Raw genomic sequence first — 16,528 nt, forward strand, 5'->3', positions numbered from 1 at the left:
TGTGCTGCAATCGCAAGTCCCGCCAGGTGTGAGGTACGTTCTGTAATAACATTTCTTGTGGGCAAAAACTGTAAAGCTAGTGAAATCCATCGCCAACTTTGTAAAGTTTATGGGCCAGACATAATGAGTGACGGTTTAAGACAATGGTGCCGTATGTTCAAAAATGGGCAAACCAATGTCCATGATGAAGAGAGAAGTGGTCGACTGAGTATTGTGAATGCAGATCTGATACACTTGGTTGACGAAAGGGTTAGAGCAAACAGCAGGTTCACCATATCGGAGCTTAGTAAGGATTTTCCACAGTTTAGTCATATTCTTCTGTACAAAGTGAATATGGAAGATTTGAACTACTGGAAACTTTCTGCCAGATGGGTGCCTAAACTCCTTTCTGAGGAACAAATGGCTCAGCGGATGGGAGCAGCACTGTCCTTTCTTGAGTGTTACAAAAGAGAAGGTGATGATTTTCTCGATCAGATTGTGACAGATGAGACCTGGGTGTGGTATGTGAATGCAGAAACAAAGCTTCAATCAATGCAGTAGGGCCATACTCACTCCCCGAGTGTCATCAAACACTTTCCACGAGGAAACTCGTGGCAACTGTCTTCTGGGACAGAAAAGGAATTTTGCTAGTGGAGTTCTTGGAGAGGAATGCCACAATTAACGCTGAGCGTTACTGTAACACACTAACAAACTGAAAAGGGCCATTCAAAACAAACATTGTGGCATGTTGAGCTATGGGGTGATTTTCCTGCATGACAACATCCGGCCGCATACAACGTATCGTACTGCAACCAAACTGCAAGAGTTCAACTGGGAAGTATTGGATCACTCTCCCTATCGCCCAGATTTGGCGCCTAGAGATTATCATCTCATCATGCACATGAAGACATGGCTTGGCTCGAAGCACTTTGACGATGACAAAGAGTTGAAAACCAGTGTCGCAGGTTGGCTTCAGTCGCAGGTGGCCAAATTCTATGATTGCGGAATTTCAGAGCTCGTCAAACGCTACAAGTGTCTCAATGTGACTGGAAACTGTGTGGAAAAATAAACTAGAGTGTATACTTTCATATGCATTGTAACCCAATTCTGTAATGTCATTCACAGGTTTGTAAAATATAAACGGAAGTTACTTTATGAATAGCCCTCATAGATGGATGTTGACTACTTAGGATCCTTGGCCTAATTCGTCTTGGAATTTCAAATCTTTATGTTTTGTCACTTTTAGACATAGGCCTAACTCTTCATGACCTCTTTTCACTTTTTTTCGATAATCGGTTCGAAATGTTTTTTCCCCCGTTCAATACCTTTGTATAGTTATTAATGATGGAATTTCTTCTACACTGTCATATTTCATATTCAAGAAAAAACAGTCACCTTAAACAGCAGTCATAAATGAAGCCATATTTTTTTTTTCCTGAACATCATTTTGAAACTGATCAAAAGTGCTAATAATGTCCCTTTTACACCATTCGCTGAAAAATTCTTCTCCGTCTGTTCACTTTTCTGTTGATCTGGATTCTTTCTGGGCACTACAATGGCTGATAGTATGGTATGAAAGTTGGTTAGGAAATTTGGTTGTTTAGGCATCATTGGTAAGATTATAAATTTCCTGAGGAATACGAAAAGCATCACCATTTATGATAGGAAAAATATATTTCCTAATAACCAATCTAGGTTCAAAATGTTTTATGTGTAACACTGTTATTTTAGGATAGGAACTGGCCACCCTATTCCATTATCTCTTGGCTTAGTTGCCTCATAAGTGGAGCCTTATTGGTATCATCTGTGAAGTTCAAACCTATCTTCATACAGTTGACTAAACACACACAAAAAAAAAAACCCGTAATATCCTTAACTTTGAAATTGTCACGATTATGCACCTATAAACCATTTGTCGCATAAAGTTGTATTTTTCGGGAACTTAAAACGCTGAAATATGAGGCACAGATCCACTATTAGATTTAAAACATGGTACACAACACGAAGCCCCATTTCACGACATAACACAAGAAAACATCATAACTGGACTGCCACTGGCGCTATTTTGGCACTATCGATACTTGCATTAAGGTCTGAGTATTGATGATCTTGACAGATGCAATGACACTATGTCGTGTTTTTAATTATATTTAAGTAACTTATTTTTCTCAATTGTTTACCCTGTTACACTTAACACAGAGAACGATGAAAGAGTAATGGAAAGGAGAAAAATTCTCTCCAGCGCCGGGATTTGAACCCGGGTTTTCAGCTCTACGTGCTGACGTTTTATCCACTAAGCCACACCGGATTCTACCCTGGCGTCGGAAGAATCGTCTTAGTGGATAAAGCGTCAGCATGTAGAGCTGAAAACCCGGGTTCAAATCCCGGCGCCGGAGAGAATTTTTCTCCGTTCCATTACTCTTTCATCGTATGATGACGCAGAATATCTGCATGGAAATATCTTATGTACTTCGGTACATTATAATAATAAATTTAATACAGAGAAGTTCAATGTGCTCTTAAAAATGTGAAACAGGGTTACACCTACTGAAGATAAGTGCAAGAAGTTAATTAACAGGAAGAAGATTGGAATATGCCTATGGTATTGTCAAAGACATCATAAGCCAAGTACATAACATAATGAAGAGTTATGCATGTTATTAATATATTTAATTTAGGTACTTATACGTACAGATTTATTTAATTAAACATACCAAGATACTTATTACACTGCTTCAAATTTCAGACATTCGGTAGTCCTCTGATAATGTTACAATATGTATTCTCGAATGTGTTTGAACTGTTCTGACGTTATCTAGAAAAATAAGCAGCATTAATTATTTCCAATTGCTGCTGAAGATGATTCATCTTCCTTAACTGAAACAAATTTTTTGAGACACATAAAAAGGACTTCTGAAGTTATTGGTATTTGTTATTTATAATTTAATTACTTTGATTTCATTTAATTTTTTTGCACAAAAGTCAAATTAATACACAATATTCCAGTTTACGTTTCCATTTACTTTTGATTAATACATGTCACAATTGTTATTTCTTGCTGAATATTAAATATTACACTCTAAATTAAGATATTAGCGTAGTGCAGGAAACACTCTTTGAGCCAGGAGGGGAGGGGTACTATGCCATTGTTTAAACCTTTGGCATTCACCATGATGATATTTTCCCAGTAATCTTGCATGAACACGCATCAAAGCTACCAACATAGCATCATCAAGAGTGAGTGCTATAAAATGTACATGGACAAGGGAAGTTTTGATTCAAAGACATTGCTTTTCTATCTTGTTCTCAATGGCACTAAATTAAGATGGCCTTTGTAGAATAATTTTTATTGGTGCAGGAAATTGGAAGTCGTCACCAATAATAATGTGGTGATATTGCCAAAAAATACTGAACATAGAAATGTGCTGGCCAAGGAGGAGACAGAAAGAGAGCAGTAGATACACAATCTACAGCAAGACATGAAGTTAAAAACCAAACTCCTCTAGGCCATAATTGGAGAGTTCATTTACTGACATGCAACACATGGTGAAGTTGTTTCTAACCAGTTGGGAGTTTCAGATTAATTAATTAATAATCAGTACTAACTAAAATACATTTCTAAACTACAACTGTCTTTTTCAGCATTAAAACTGTATCAGTTTATAAAGAGATTTACAGTACATTTAATGTCAATAGTATGAGAAAAGTACATTTACAAAATTCTCTCAAAATTAGGCTAATGTATTTCGTATTTACATACATATGTCCTTGAAACAATTGAATGTATGCACATTAAACAAACTATTACATTTATTATATTGCATAGCCTTATATTAAAAAAATAACACAGTAAAATTATATATTCCATTCGGGATATATTATTTTCATATTTGTAAGAAATAAACCTCTTTAAAAGATGGAAACTAGGACAACTTCCAATTGCCTTACATAAATCCAATGATCACTTATTTGCGTTTTGAACATCTCATATCCAACAGGAAGAGTGGGAAAAGATTTCAAATTTAAACGGTTTCAAAGAGAGAAAGAAAAACATTATATTCGTTACATGAGGACTGGATGGTATAATGTTTATTACCATCTGTTGCTATTATCCCCTCCGTATATCATGCTGTTTCACTCACAACACTATATAAAATGGATAAAGCTTGTACTTTTCTGTTAGAATTTCCCTGTTCATTCTGCACGTAAAGGAAGGTCCAGCTCTGTGCAGCCTGAATATATTGTAATCCTGACAAGTGAGGGGTGTGCAGTGTTACTGGAAGCTACGAGAGTAGACGGACTCTACGTCATCTATCAATATTGTTGCACCACTCCTCCAGGACACTCCACTATCCTGCACTATTACATCAGTCCAGTTCATCAGTCTCCATGTGTTGGCGGGATGTGGAAGCTCTTGGATGGGATGACTGGGACTCATCTTCAGAATCAGAATCATCTAAACCACTTAAGAAGGACTGAAGGAGGTTCCCTGAAAATCAGAATTATGTGTAAGAAAGCTATACACAAATATAGTCAGAGCAACATTAGACTTCGGTTACAAAACAAGTCGCTTCTACTAGCAACTAGTAGCTAGTAGACACTTTTGTGCTTGTTTTCGATAGTTGACTGGATGTTTATCTGAGTGAGTTCTCGGCAGTTCAATTACGCAATACACAGACTTTCTGACTTCTTATCTCAACCGATGCTATATACAACCAACACCCCATCCCACAATAAACACCTCAGAGCTGTCAGTGAATAATGAATGAAATACCTACATGTCTATATACAATAAAGCTATCGTACAAGAAATGGATTTCTCTATAAGTGAAGAGTTATTTTTATTAAATTTTCTATATACACTTTTAAAACTTATATATCATTGATTAACTTTCCAATTTTTTACTGTGTTAATATTTAGGAATTTATCTGGCAACTAGTTTCAAAGTGTTGTTCTTCATTGCCCAAAGCTACATCTTTTTCCCCCTCAGAAGTTGGGCATCCAGCACAAGTATCTTCTGCATTTTCTTGACCTTGACGAAAGGGATTCACAGTGTGGAGCTGTGTGAAAGGACAGTGCATCATTATTACACGCTGCTTCTTTAAGTTCTTGCCAATAGCATTTTGCGTTATGACTACATGCCACTTTAATAGCATTGTTCCAACTTTGTAAACATGCTTCTGAGACCCTTTACAGAAGTGACGCAATGCTATGGCTTTGTATGTTGTTTCAATGCCTTGCATCTAGCAATGAAGCCATTAGCACTGAAACAGATTCTGTTAACCATTTGTTGTGCCACTAGATGGTGTTTTCGAATATTATGCTGTCGTAAAAACAATGTTGTCATCATTTTTCACTCTGTCCTCATATTGTGTACATTTTTGCTATTTGGCAGGAGATTCTAGAAGCTGGATGGATTTGACGAATTTCTTGTTTCGTATTTCTTTTTCTTTATTCTTAGAATTGTTGAAAACAATTTGTATACATCATTGTTTGTCACATCACTTTGGATACTATAAGAGTGTGACACTGATTCTTGGTCAGATTTACAATGTAATACAGCCTATAAATTACATATTTTCTAAAGGTAAAATAATCAGTGTTCACACACACAAAATAAACGTGAATCTAAAGTAAAAAGTAATAATGTAAGGATGCTGCAAGACACTCTCAAGTGTACCAAGAGATGATTATTCTTGAATTCATGCTAACTTGCTACTGCCAGGATCATTTCAAGTTGTTATAAAACACACTTACTGCAACACCCTCTTGCACTATTTCTTATCCCACGAGTTCCCAGATACTATTCCTACTCAATGTTTCAAGTTATTTGTTTTTTCTTTTATAATCACTTAAGAATGATTTAATTATAAATAAGGGTGAAACTAACACTGAGGTGGTTCCGGTGATATCTGAAGTGAAATCCGTTCAATTTATAAGGGATTTTTTTTGTAGAGATGCAGTTGATCGTGTATGCAAGGCATAACAAAAGCCTAAACTAACCAAACTTAACCTGTTACAAATTCATATAAACAGAGTACGAAGGGAACTATCTCAGCGCTGGTTTAGCCAAATAAGAATTACACATAATTGGATAATTAGCAGTAATAATTTTACTTTTCTATGCCAAGTTATTATATTTTAATTAATGATACCACAAAAGATATGTTGAATATGAAAATGCGGATGACACAGAACTGAGAATCCTTAAGCATAATTTCAGTACACTCGAAATATAAACAATTTACTAAGTATAATGTTAATGATACTCACCAAAAAGACCCTGATTCCTTGGCCGTGGTGGGGGAACTCCAAAGAATATCTGTGCTATCTTATCCAAGTAATCAATATAACAGGGGTCTCTCTCGATGCTTGTTTGGTATTCCCGACACAGTACTGTGAATGCTGCTAACTTTCCACTAAGCATAGATAAATATTTATGTTAAATTATGCATTTTTATGACAATAACATAATCAGAAAAATGAAATTAAATGATAATATTATTATTATTTACTTATCACTTTTAAGGAACCCGGAGGTTCAATTCCGCCCTCACACAAGCTTGTCATCGTTCCCTATCCTAAGCAAGATTAACCCAGTCTCTACCATCATATCCCACCTCCCTCAAATCCATTTTAATATTATCCTCCCATCTATGTTTAGGCCTCCCCAAAGATCTTATTCCCTCCGGCCTCCAAGCTAACATTCTATATGCATTTCTGGATTCGCCCATACATGCTACATGCCCTGCTATGTCTGGATTTAATGTTCCTAATTATGTCAGGTGAAGAATAAAATGCATGCAGTTCTGCACTGTGTAACTTTCTCCATTCTCCTGTAACTTCATCCCTCTTAGCCCCAAATATTTTCCTAAGTACCTTATTCTCAAACACCCTTAATCTCTGTTCCTCTCTCAAAGTGAGAGTCCAAGTTTCACAACCATACAGAAGAACCGATATTATTATTGTTTTATAAATTCTAACTTTCAGTTTTTTTAAGAGCAGACTGGATGACGAAAGTTTTATTATTATTATTATTATTATTATTATTATTATTATTATTATTATGCAAAATTAAAATTCAGACGTATAACTTCAAAAATACTATGCAACCAAAAAGATAAAAAACAATGTTTAAACTTCATCATATATTTGTTATGTAGGCTACCATGAATTCATCATTCTCTTTTCCATGCTGATATCTTAGTGAGCATATATAAAAATTAATAAATTGTATCATACCTATAATGAATCAAATATAACTTGTCTTTTAATAAACAACTATTTCTAGAACAATGAAAAAGTTGAAATGTTGAATAAAACTCACTATATATGAGGCGCTCAGTGCACAAATGGCCCAACCCACAAAATTTTCTTATTGAGTTTTATTGCTTTAAAGAGCTCCTCATATTGTCCTCTTCAAAGTGTAAATCGACCTAATCATCATTCCCAGTTCTTCCATGAGATTTCAGCACAATTTGCGTTTGTCTATCGCATTTCGCGCATGTTACAAAGAGGTAAAGTGGAAATATAATTTCGTGGGTTGGGCCATTTGTGCACTGAGCACCTCATATATTTTCGCCACTTTGAATATTACTGCTATTTCGATAAAACATAAATGAATAAATATAAAATAATAATTGAATTATTAATTATGCCTCTTTGTAAAAACATTACTAAAATTGAGACTCATTCCACAGCTAACAGTTACTTCTGTATTTTATAATAACTGTTAACATGATAATTTAAATTCACTTAACTGGCATTTACTTTTACACTCTTCTTTACATAATTTGTTAATTCTAGTGTAATTAGAATGTTTAAAGAATATGAAACAAATCTAACCTTTCCACAACCTTTAGTAGAAACCATATAAAATTGAGGAGTGGCAATATGTAAGGTGGACCAGTCTTCTTGATGTTTGGGTGCTGCGTAGTGTAGGAGTCAAAAACATCCTTAGCACTTGTTTTGTTGTGTAGACATAGGTACCTAAAATGTTGTGCAACAATAAAATACAGTAAAATGAATAACCAAGCTCTTCGATTTCAATTCATCTTTGATGCAAACTACACCTCATTTTAAACCCTCTAAAACTGATAAATAGAACTAATGTAAGAGAAAAACACTGTTATAAAAATTCACTGTTATTGTAACTGCTTTTCATTACTACTGTAAAAAGGTTTAGAAGTAATTTTACATTGCAAAATATCGATCTGGTGACTTCATAAAATTCACTTTTGACAGTTCTCACTGACTCCCTAAGCCGGAATGTTTTCCCCAATAATGGTTATTTCTTCGAAAGTCCTGGACGAAAACCGTGCACAAATGTGACTGACCCTACATTTTTATGCATCTGAAATAAAACAAACACAACATATGCTCAATGTCTCTCTGAAATGTTTATAATTATATACAGGAGTATAGGCCTCAAAATTTCCTGAAACAAATGTTAGTGCTTGAAAACATTAAATTTACATATGGGGTATTATCAGGACAAATTCCATCTATTTGACATGGGTAAGAAATTTCAACAAATTTTACTTAGGTTCTATCTGGGACAGACTCAGGTAAACTTCAATTTATGGTACCTAAATATGGCTTCTGACAAACTGCGTTTTTAAACATTTTTGCCCTGGACCAATAATAATACAACACCAAAGCAGTTTGTCAGCAACCATAATTATTTACAGTAAAGTCTAAGTTTATCTAGAATTCATTCGGACGCCGTAAATATGACACAGGACACCCAACTTAATTTTCTTTCTGAAGGAAGCCTTGTTAAGAATGTTCATCACCATCAGCCAGGCCAGGTTTGAACCCTCGGATCCAATTGCAAACATGGTAAGCACTGGATCACAGAGGACGACTTATACTTTGTGTACGAGAACGAAAGGACAAAAACAACAATCAACATAGAATATTCCTAAAAGAATGATTTAACAAAAACAAATACGCGTTCGATATGAATAACATGTGTTTCTTCATGGATCTGGCTCTAGATACTTGCTCAAACTGCAGAATTCTGACATTTTATCTGTGTGCTCCGATGACGTTAGAGAGGTCGGAAGGTGGGGGGGGGGGGTTGTCTCACTGCAACTTGCAACAAAAATATCAGTTCAAGCGTGCAGGTTTAGCATTGGTTTTGGAAGAGTAGTTGTATTATTTGTAAGAGGAAATTGGACTTTATAAATTATTCTTACAATCTGTTGCTTTATTCTTATTGTATTTTAATATACAATATATTCGATGTTTAAAAGTTTATACAATTTTTTCGTCTTCTAACAACTAGTGTTCCAAGAAATACGATAGAGTGATAGGTGTGCTGTTCTATGCATGCACAGAGTCTTCCATTCCTGTCTTTTATACTCTCCCGCACAAAAACTGTTTCGGAATGCACAGATAAAATGTCAGAACTCTAATAACTCCATTACTTATTTTGGTGGACAGAGAAAGAAGGAAGGAAATGCAATGATTATTTTATTTCAACAGTTTGAAATGGAATATTTTCAGCATTGCAATATTTTCTTAAATTATGCGCATAAATAGGCCTAACAATTTACATATACCTAACTTATTTGGATATGAGAGGTACTTCTAAAATGATCTATTATTTCTGGCCTCTCCTATTAATCCAAACAGTAACCAGCTGTTCAGCTGATATAACTAATTCAACAGCATTGTAAAATTTCGTTGGTAACATCTGTTTCATTTATAATGCTAACTTCAACACTTGACCTATTCAATCAAGGCACGAATTCGAAAAAAAAATGCAACAGTCTATTTAAAAAATACTAACTTTACTATAACTATAAAGTTTTTAAAAATGTTACAACTAACCCATGAAACTAGGTGATTTGCCATTTTTTTATTTTTTACACAAGACTTACTGCAGTACGGCTTGAGCAATGAACAGATCCACTTCACTGGAGTAGCCTCTCTGTCTATGTAATTCAACTAACATTGTTGCACACCCAGAACCATCTGTAGAATGTAGGAAATGATACCTCGCCAGAGTGTAGTTCTTTTCTGAAAATTTGTAATCGAGTAAGGCACTATACTTTGGCTCTAAGTCTGAATTTAAAAAGTAAACTACAGTGTAAAACAATTTGGAAGTTCTACCTTTCCAGAAGATCTGTGCTATGCTCTGGTGTAATTGTGGGTGTCCACTCTTAAATTGTTGTGAACCTTTTATTGACCACTGCAAAGCATTGGCAAGAAACGTTTCTCTTTCTGGTACATCTGAACTTATCATGCCAAATAAACTGCAAAAATAAGTAAATATTACACACGATGAATTTACAAAATAAGCAATATATTAAATGTTTGTACCGGTACGTTGAGGAAATATGGATTACCGTGATAATTTACTAAAGAGTTCTTCTGATGTAGAGGCCTCTGATTTTATTAGTACATCAACCAACAAGATTGCTAGATCAGCACCACTGGTTTGCTACAATAGTACAAACAATATTTATTAATTAATATCTAAATTTGAACTGATAAAGTACAACATTATTTTACTGATGAAAACAGCTTACCTGGTCATGTTTCAGTAATAATATTGCACCATCATATAGTAAATCTAACAGTTCTCCATACTTTTTCTGGCCTAGGTACCTGAAATGACATGCATGTATTTCTATTGAATATATTTTAACGTCGTTGTATGAACGATACGAGATGTAACATATAGTGAAATTCGAATAGATGATTTGTCAGTAATCTGTGAATTATCTAGGTTAAGTACACACTATTTACAAAAATGAGCAATATTTCTGTACTGAAATGTAATCATTATGATTTTACCCACCTGAAATACAACGTTCTGTACATTTGGTGGGCTTCATAATAATTCCCAGCATTTATGGATGACTCTAATTTCGAAAGAACTCTCTGTACACCATGAACTCTGCTATTTGCCATGTCGATGAAAGTAATGATACCCAAAATTTTTAGGGTTAGCACAGGTAATAGTGGTTTTTTAAAAACACAGGAAATCGGATATGACGATGCGCAGTCCCCTATTATGATAGGGGATTTCGTGTAAATACATTGGTCACATTGGAATAAAGCATCTAGCTATTTCGATTTCCAAATCTTTCCCATGAAGTATTATCAAAATTACTGTTGATTTAGAGGAATACAGCAGATACTCTACAGTTCTAATTAACTGGTGTAACTACAGCAATAATATCTAGTCAGCGGCAAATGCATTATAAACGATATGGGTGACGAACCCAGAACCAGGAACGCCAGCGGTAAGCAAATGCAGAACTTTACAAGTATAATTTTGAATACATAAATTACATAAGCCATGTTATTGCATTGTTTGAAGTTTAATCCAATTGTGATATAGATAGTGGAAATCTGGAGTGTTGTCATTAAAAATCATAACTAGGAACTTATTTAGGGACTTTTAGCTTTGTTGTATTGCACATTCATCTGGTCCATTACGCGCAAGATGCTGTTGCCTAGCAACGACATGGCTTGGCGCTAGTGACGTAGTGTGAAATGTTTGGTTTGATCCGCCAGGTAGAGCTAGTGCGTAACATCTCTAGACAGGTTGCGGCAACGCAAATGCAAAAACACCTCCACACAATTTCCACAAAAGTCGTCTTGTATCGGAGAGTTGGTTCATGATAGGCCGGCCTATGGAAAGTATGGTTAAACGTAATTGTCAATGTGTTTGCAAAATGTGAATCAATTTCCGTTATTATGACTACATGAAGTGACGTTTGTGTAGGGATTATTTAGAATGCCCGGCAGAACACTGGCGACGTGGTACGGTGAGTAAATTTAATCTTGTTATTTTTGTTAGAATCATAAGTAATATATAAACGACTGTTTATAGTATTGACGCATAAAAAGTATACATATTTCAGAATACGAGATATTGAATAATGTGTTACGAATTAAATTTCGGGAATAACATGTAGTTTAAAAGATATGTTGTGCATTGTGGTACTTTATAATCAAAATTAATTTTCAGCTGAGTAAATAAGTATCTCTACATTTGGAAGTTACAGTTTATACGTTATATTGAAGATTTAAAATAAACGACTATTATGATTGTGTCAAAATAATTACTTATGTACATATGTGACTGCCATGAATTTTTTCGTATGTTCAAATGGTCATTCCATTGAAAACCGCGCCTTTCTCTGTAGGTAACCAAATACGCAGTTTTGTACGAAGTGTTGCCTAGTATGCAGGGAATCTGAGTTAAACCTTACTGCATCATTGCCAGATGTATTTCAACGTCGGCATCATGATGTGGGCGGAGTGTTTATGTGGAAATTTCTTTGTATTCTTATGTCATTCTGCGGTGAGAAAACATGTTTCATAAATGGTATTTCAGACAATCATACAAGTTGAAAGAATTTATGGATTTTGTTCGCGCGTTTAGCGTGTCGATTCCTCTCCCGTCTCTTTCTTAAAAGGAAAAGAAAGAAACAACATGCTTCCTACAACTTGAGTTATAATCTTTTTTCGGATATACATTCCATTTGGAAAACATAGAGCCGCCTTCAAACGTGAAAGCATGTACGTATATAACGAATGCGCTCGAATTTACGCAAGAAGGTGGGGGAGTGGCGTTAGCGTGCATATGAATTATTAACAAAGATAGGCTATCTATGAAAATAGCAAAACGTAATTGTGCTTCACTTCATATTACACATGGTGTTATGACCCCCTGTCTCAGTGTAGTCTCATCTCTATATTCGTCCTCTCTTTCGCCCCCCCACTTTGCTGGATCGATGTAGCATTGCAGGCAGCCCCCAAAAACCGGCGGAGAGAAGCAAGGTTGCCATATCGGGGTTTTAGGACGTTATTGCTACTCACATTGTTGTGTAGGAGGATGCATGTAATAAAATAGAAACCCAAGTCACTTGTCTTAAGTTGATGGAAGCTACAATTAATAATGTTATAAACTCTTGTAATTTCTCCTTAATATTTACATTAACAAATATGACATTTAAATTGATCTCAGAAGTATAACATTCAAGTCTCTGCTATTTTAGTAGCTCGGACGACTTGCGTTGTTTTGTCAAAACAGAAGTTTACGTTACTAAGCCCACCTGTTATCAAATGAACCTGCCGCTGAGCCCGAGAGGAAAAGAATTTCCATTACATTTCATAAGTCTTGGAATAGTGCTGTATATATCGATGATCTGTGTTATTGGTTTCTCTAGTACAATGGATTACCCTCTCTGCGTGAACCCCTGACCTTCGCCTTTCTGTTCCAACGATCTTTCCTTCTCTCTCTCTTTCGTACAAGGCTCCATCTCACTCTGTGCTATGTAAAATAACAGCAGTAATAAAAAAGGAAAAAAAATTAAGAAAGAGCTGAGAGCTGCAGCTATGCCCGAGACACACCTTGGCCTTCTACATGTCCCCCTTGGGTATGTTTTGACTTGCGGCAACCACGCCGTCAGACCAGAATGAAGCGAGCAGGCTGACGTAATGAAAATAAATCGCCTCAGCAACCCTTAAAAATAAACAATATATAAGAGGGTAGAACAAAATTCTTTATAAATTAATTTTCTATTATGAAGGATCGAAATCTTTCTCCCGAAAACGGCTATTCCAAATTATTATTTTGTAGTTACCCCTATTTCTCCAGAAAATTCACGGGATAGGTGTCGAAAAATTGAAAAGGGTGTATGTTTTATAACTACTGTACGTTCATGATAGAGGAGCGTCGTATGTCATGTTTCGTGTCATAATGTGTCAAGAGCCTTCTCTCACGAAATATTAAGTGCATGGTTCTTACCAATTGAAACAAGTGACTGGAAAAAAGTAATTTTTCTTCTGAAGATGATTAATAACGGGTGACTAGGACACCGACTTTTAATGTGAGTTATCCTGGTTCAAATCCAAGTGAATCTGAGAAAACCGTAATTTGTCATGATCAAAGACGGTGCGGGAATAGGTTTTCTCCAAATACATTGTTTTTCATATTATTTTTCTATTTTTCATTGTTATTTCATGATGACCGACCTTGCCAGTTAGCAAACAGGTGTATCCTACAGCACACACGTTAAGGTCTTCATATATGATCATTTACCTGAGCCGAAAGGTGTGTACATAGCAAGAAACAAATGTATGTTGCGATACGACGAATATGAAAATGTTGATAATAATAATCCGTGACGCTACAGCCCGTGAAGGCCCAGCCAGGCCAGTCGGCAGCTGGCCTCACGCCCACATGCCAAAACAGAGGTGGACGATCATCCAACCAGAATGGAGGTATCATGTGGTTAGCACGATGATCCCCCCAGCCGTTATAGCTGGCATTCGCAACCGGATTTCGCTACTATCGTAGCTCCCCAAGTGCATCACGATGCTGGGTGGGCACCGGTCCCATACACTGGCCGAAATTTCATGAGACAATTTCTTCCCCCATGAGGACTCGAACCAGCGCGTATTCCGTTGTTGATACTGTACTGAAAATAATGAAAAAGAGATTACATATAATCAGGAATCATTGGGAGAAGTGTAGATGTCTTAACACTGTGAAATTAGGGTTTGTTACCAAGTTAATCACAGAAGAGTAGTCGATGTATACATATTTTATCATGCATAATATTAATCAGCTGTGATAAACTTAAACATGATAAACACTGATATTGCGATCCATCTTCAAAATTCTTATTCTAGGGAAAAGTATAATTTATTGGAAGAGCTGACAGATTAGTGTGCTCAGGCTATGATTTTCTACGATTTCCTTGATATGTCTCAGAAAAATAATAGTACAGTATCTTCCAAAAGTCGCGTGCTTTTCTAGTCTCCTCTTATTGATGCTGAATTACCATTTATCACTGTTAAAAGAATTTTTAAACAATACGCAAGTTAGTATATTTAAATTTATCAAAATGGCAAGACAATAAAGATTACATGACTGACGCATACTGCAGGCGGGAAGATAGGTTTTCTCCCTGATCACCTACTGAACTGGCGTTTACTTCACCTCGACACTAGAAGGACGTGATGTGGTAAACACCGCATTACAGCAGCTTTATCAAGCATTTAATAGCCCCTCATTTGCATTCAGAACACATTAATGAAATAAATACAACATTTCAAGCAGTTCGTTCGTAAAAAATAAAAGAATCCGTTGTAATTTTCAGATTATAACATCCAAATTACAGTTATGTTTAAAAGGATCTACAGAATTTTCACATTTCCCCACTATAACGTGAAACGTGAAAATAAAATTGAAAATCTGAGGCTAATAATATAGGAATAGGATTGGTCCAAACCTAAGGATACGCATTGGTAGAAAAAAATAGGGAAAAAATTGTTTAGTTAGACTGCATTGAGGTGTGCAACTCATGATGAAGGATAATACGAATAGGGTAAGAGTTTTACATCCAGTTTTGTAAAAACTAGCAATATCATGTAGCCTACTTTCATTTTCATTTAGATAGTAGGGTGTCATTCAAAATAATAAGAAACGCTTTGAAGTTCATATTAGGGAAGTCACGTCTTTATTTTCTTTGCGTTATAATTCTATTTTCTCGTATACCGGTACTATTATTATTTCCTCATACAAAGCCAAATTCTAAGGCTAAGAATTATTAATACAGTGAATTTTATCAGTAATGGATAATTTTTAGAGAGTAGGAAACAAATACGAGTATTGTAATTATTTCATTTTGCTCACATAACAGTAGTCCAAACCAAGGTGAAAGTGATATTTTTCTTCTCTTCAAAAACTTTTGAAATAGCTCTGATGTGCACTCATTTTTCCTTTAAGGGAAGAGGACGGTAATTTTTGGTAAAAAATTAGTACATTTTCAGAAACATTTTTTCTTCTTCTTTAAAATGCTCTGTGATACGTGTGGAATACATTGCATAAGATTTTATGGGTATTTGTGCCCTTATCGGATGTTGAGACACCATTTTTAAAGTTCCTGCTCTCTGGGTTTTTTAATCACACACCACCTTTGATTGCTTCCGGTAACTTCATTTTTTGCTACATTGCCAGAAAAAATGGATATAATTTCTGAACTATTAAAGACACATGCATGAAATTTAGAAGACACATTCTCTAGACTATTAGGAAATTTTCTCTATAACAGAATTTTACTAATTGATTTCATTTTAAAAATATGACTGTGTGTTTGCAAAAAAAAAAGTAAATAAAAAAGTGTTATTAAATTTTAATTGTTTACGTTACAAATGTAGGGACTAATATGAAAATTCTGTTACAGACAGTTTGTAGAGCATGCATTTACAAGTAAAATGTAACAAACTACTTGAATTTATCTTTAAAAATGGCTTAGATACATCCTGCATTGGGTTAAAGATCTGAGTCCCCAAATATATATATATTTTTTTCAAAATATTTATATTTGGTTGAATTGCTATAGTTATAAGTTCTGTACATACAAAAATTAATATTTTACACCAAATAGGAAAAAAATTTAAAAAAAATACCGTCCTCTCCCATTAAAATTGAAGACTGGGACTTTCTCGGGAATAAAAGGCGACCGGATCGTTTTGCTGACTGTATAGAAATCAAATTGTTCGAGGCGGTTTTAA

The 16,528-nt window shown here is 35.2% G+C and overlaps 2 protein-coding genes across 3 annotated transcripts in view; one reads left to right on the forward strand and one right to left on the reverse strand.

Moving 5' to 3' along the window:
• Positions 1–2,627: 2,627 nt before the first annotated feature.
• On the reverse strand, positions 2,628–10,974 carry LOC138701787 (Golgi to ER traffic protein 4 homolog). The gene is made up of 8 exons (XM_069829047.1): positions 10,791–10,974; positions 10,519–10,597; positions 10,336–10,430; positions 10,100–10,242; positions 9,868–10,006; positions 7,826–7,969; positions 6,254–6,399; positions 2,628–4,468 (listed from the first exon to the last, which is right to left on the reverse strand). The coding sequence occupies exons 1-8, from the start codon at positions 10,901–10,903 to the stop codon at positions 4,347–4,349; spliced, it is 981 nt and encodes a 326-aa protein (XP_069685148.1). The 5' UTR covers positions 10,904–10,974; the 3' UTR covers positions 2,628–4,346.
• Positions 10,975–11,069: 95 nt separating this feature from the next.
• The window catches only part of LOC138701786 (uncharacterized protein CG5098-like), a 68,992-nt gene continuing 63,533 nt past the window's right edge, over positions 11,070–16,528 (forward strand). The window contains exon 1 of one of the 2 annotated variants that reach the window (XM_069829044.1): positions 11,070–11,238. In XM_069829044.1, coding sequence (XP_069685145.1) covers positions 11,205–11,238 — 34 coding nt within the window. In that variant the 5' untranslated portion in view covers positions 11,070–11,204. Of the gene's footprint in view, positions 11,239–11,525; positions 11,767–16,528 lie in introns of those variants that run through there. The other variant, XM_069829046.1, reaches the window with a different exon arrangement.

This window comes from Periplaneta americana, chromosome 6, assembly GCF_040183065.1.
Source record: "Periplaneta americana isolate PAMFEO1 chromosome 6, P.americana_PAMFEO1_priV1, whole genome shotgun sequence".
Taxonomy (NCBI): domain Eukaryota; kingdom Metazoa; phylum Arthropoda; class Insecta; order Blattodea; family Blattidae; genus Periplaneta; species Periplaneta americana.

Excerpts from the sequence above, each read along its gene's own strand:
- LOC138701787 (XM_069829047.1), bottom strand. The coding sequence starts at position 10,903 with ATGGCAAATAGCAGAGTTCATGGTGTACAGAGAGTTCTTTCGAAATTA. Across the intron at positions 10,243-10,335 it reads CTCTTTAGTAAATTATCACG|TTTATTTGGCATGATAAGTT; the intron begins GTAATCCATATT and ends TTATTTTTGCAG. Across the intron at positions 10,007-10,099 it reads AGCACAGATCTTCTGGAAAG|AAAAGAACTACACTCTGGCG; the intron begins GTAGAACTTCCA and ends ACAAATTTTCAG.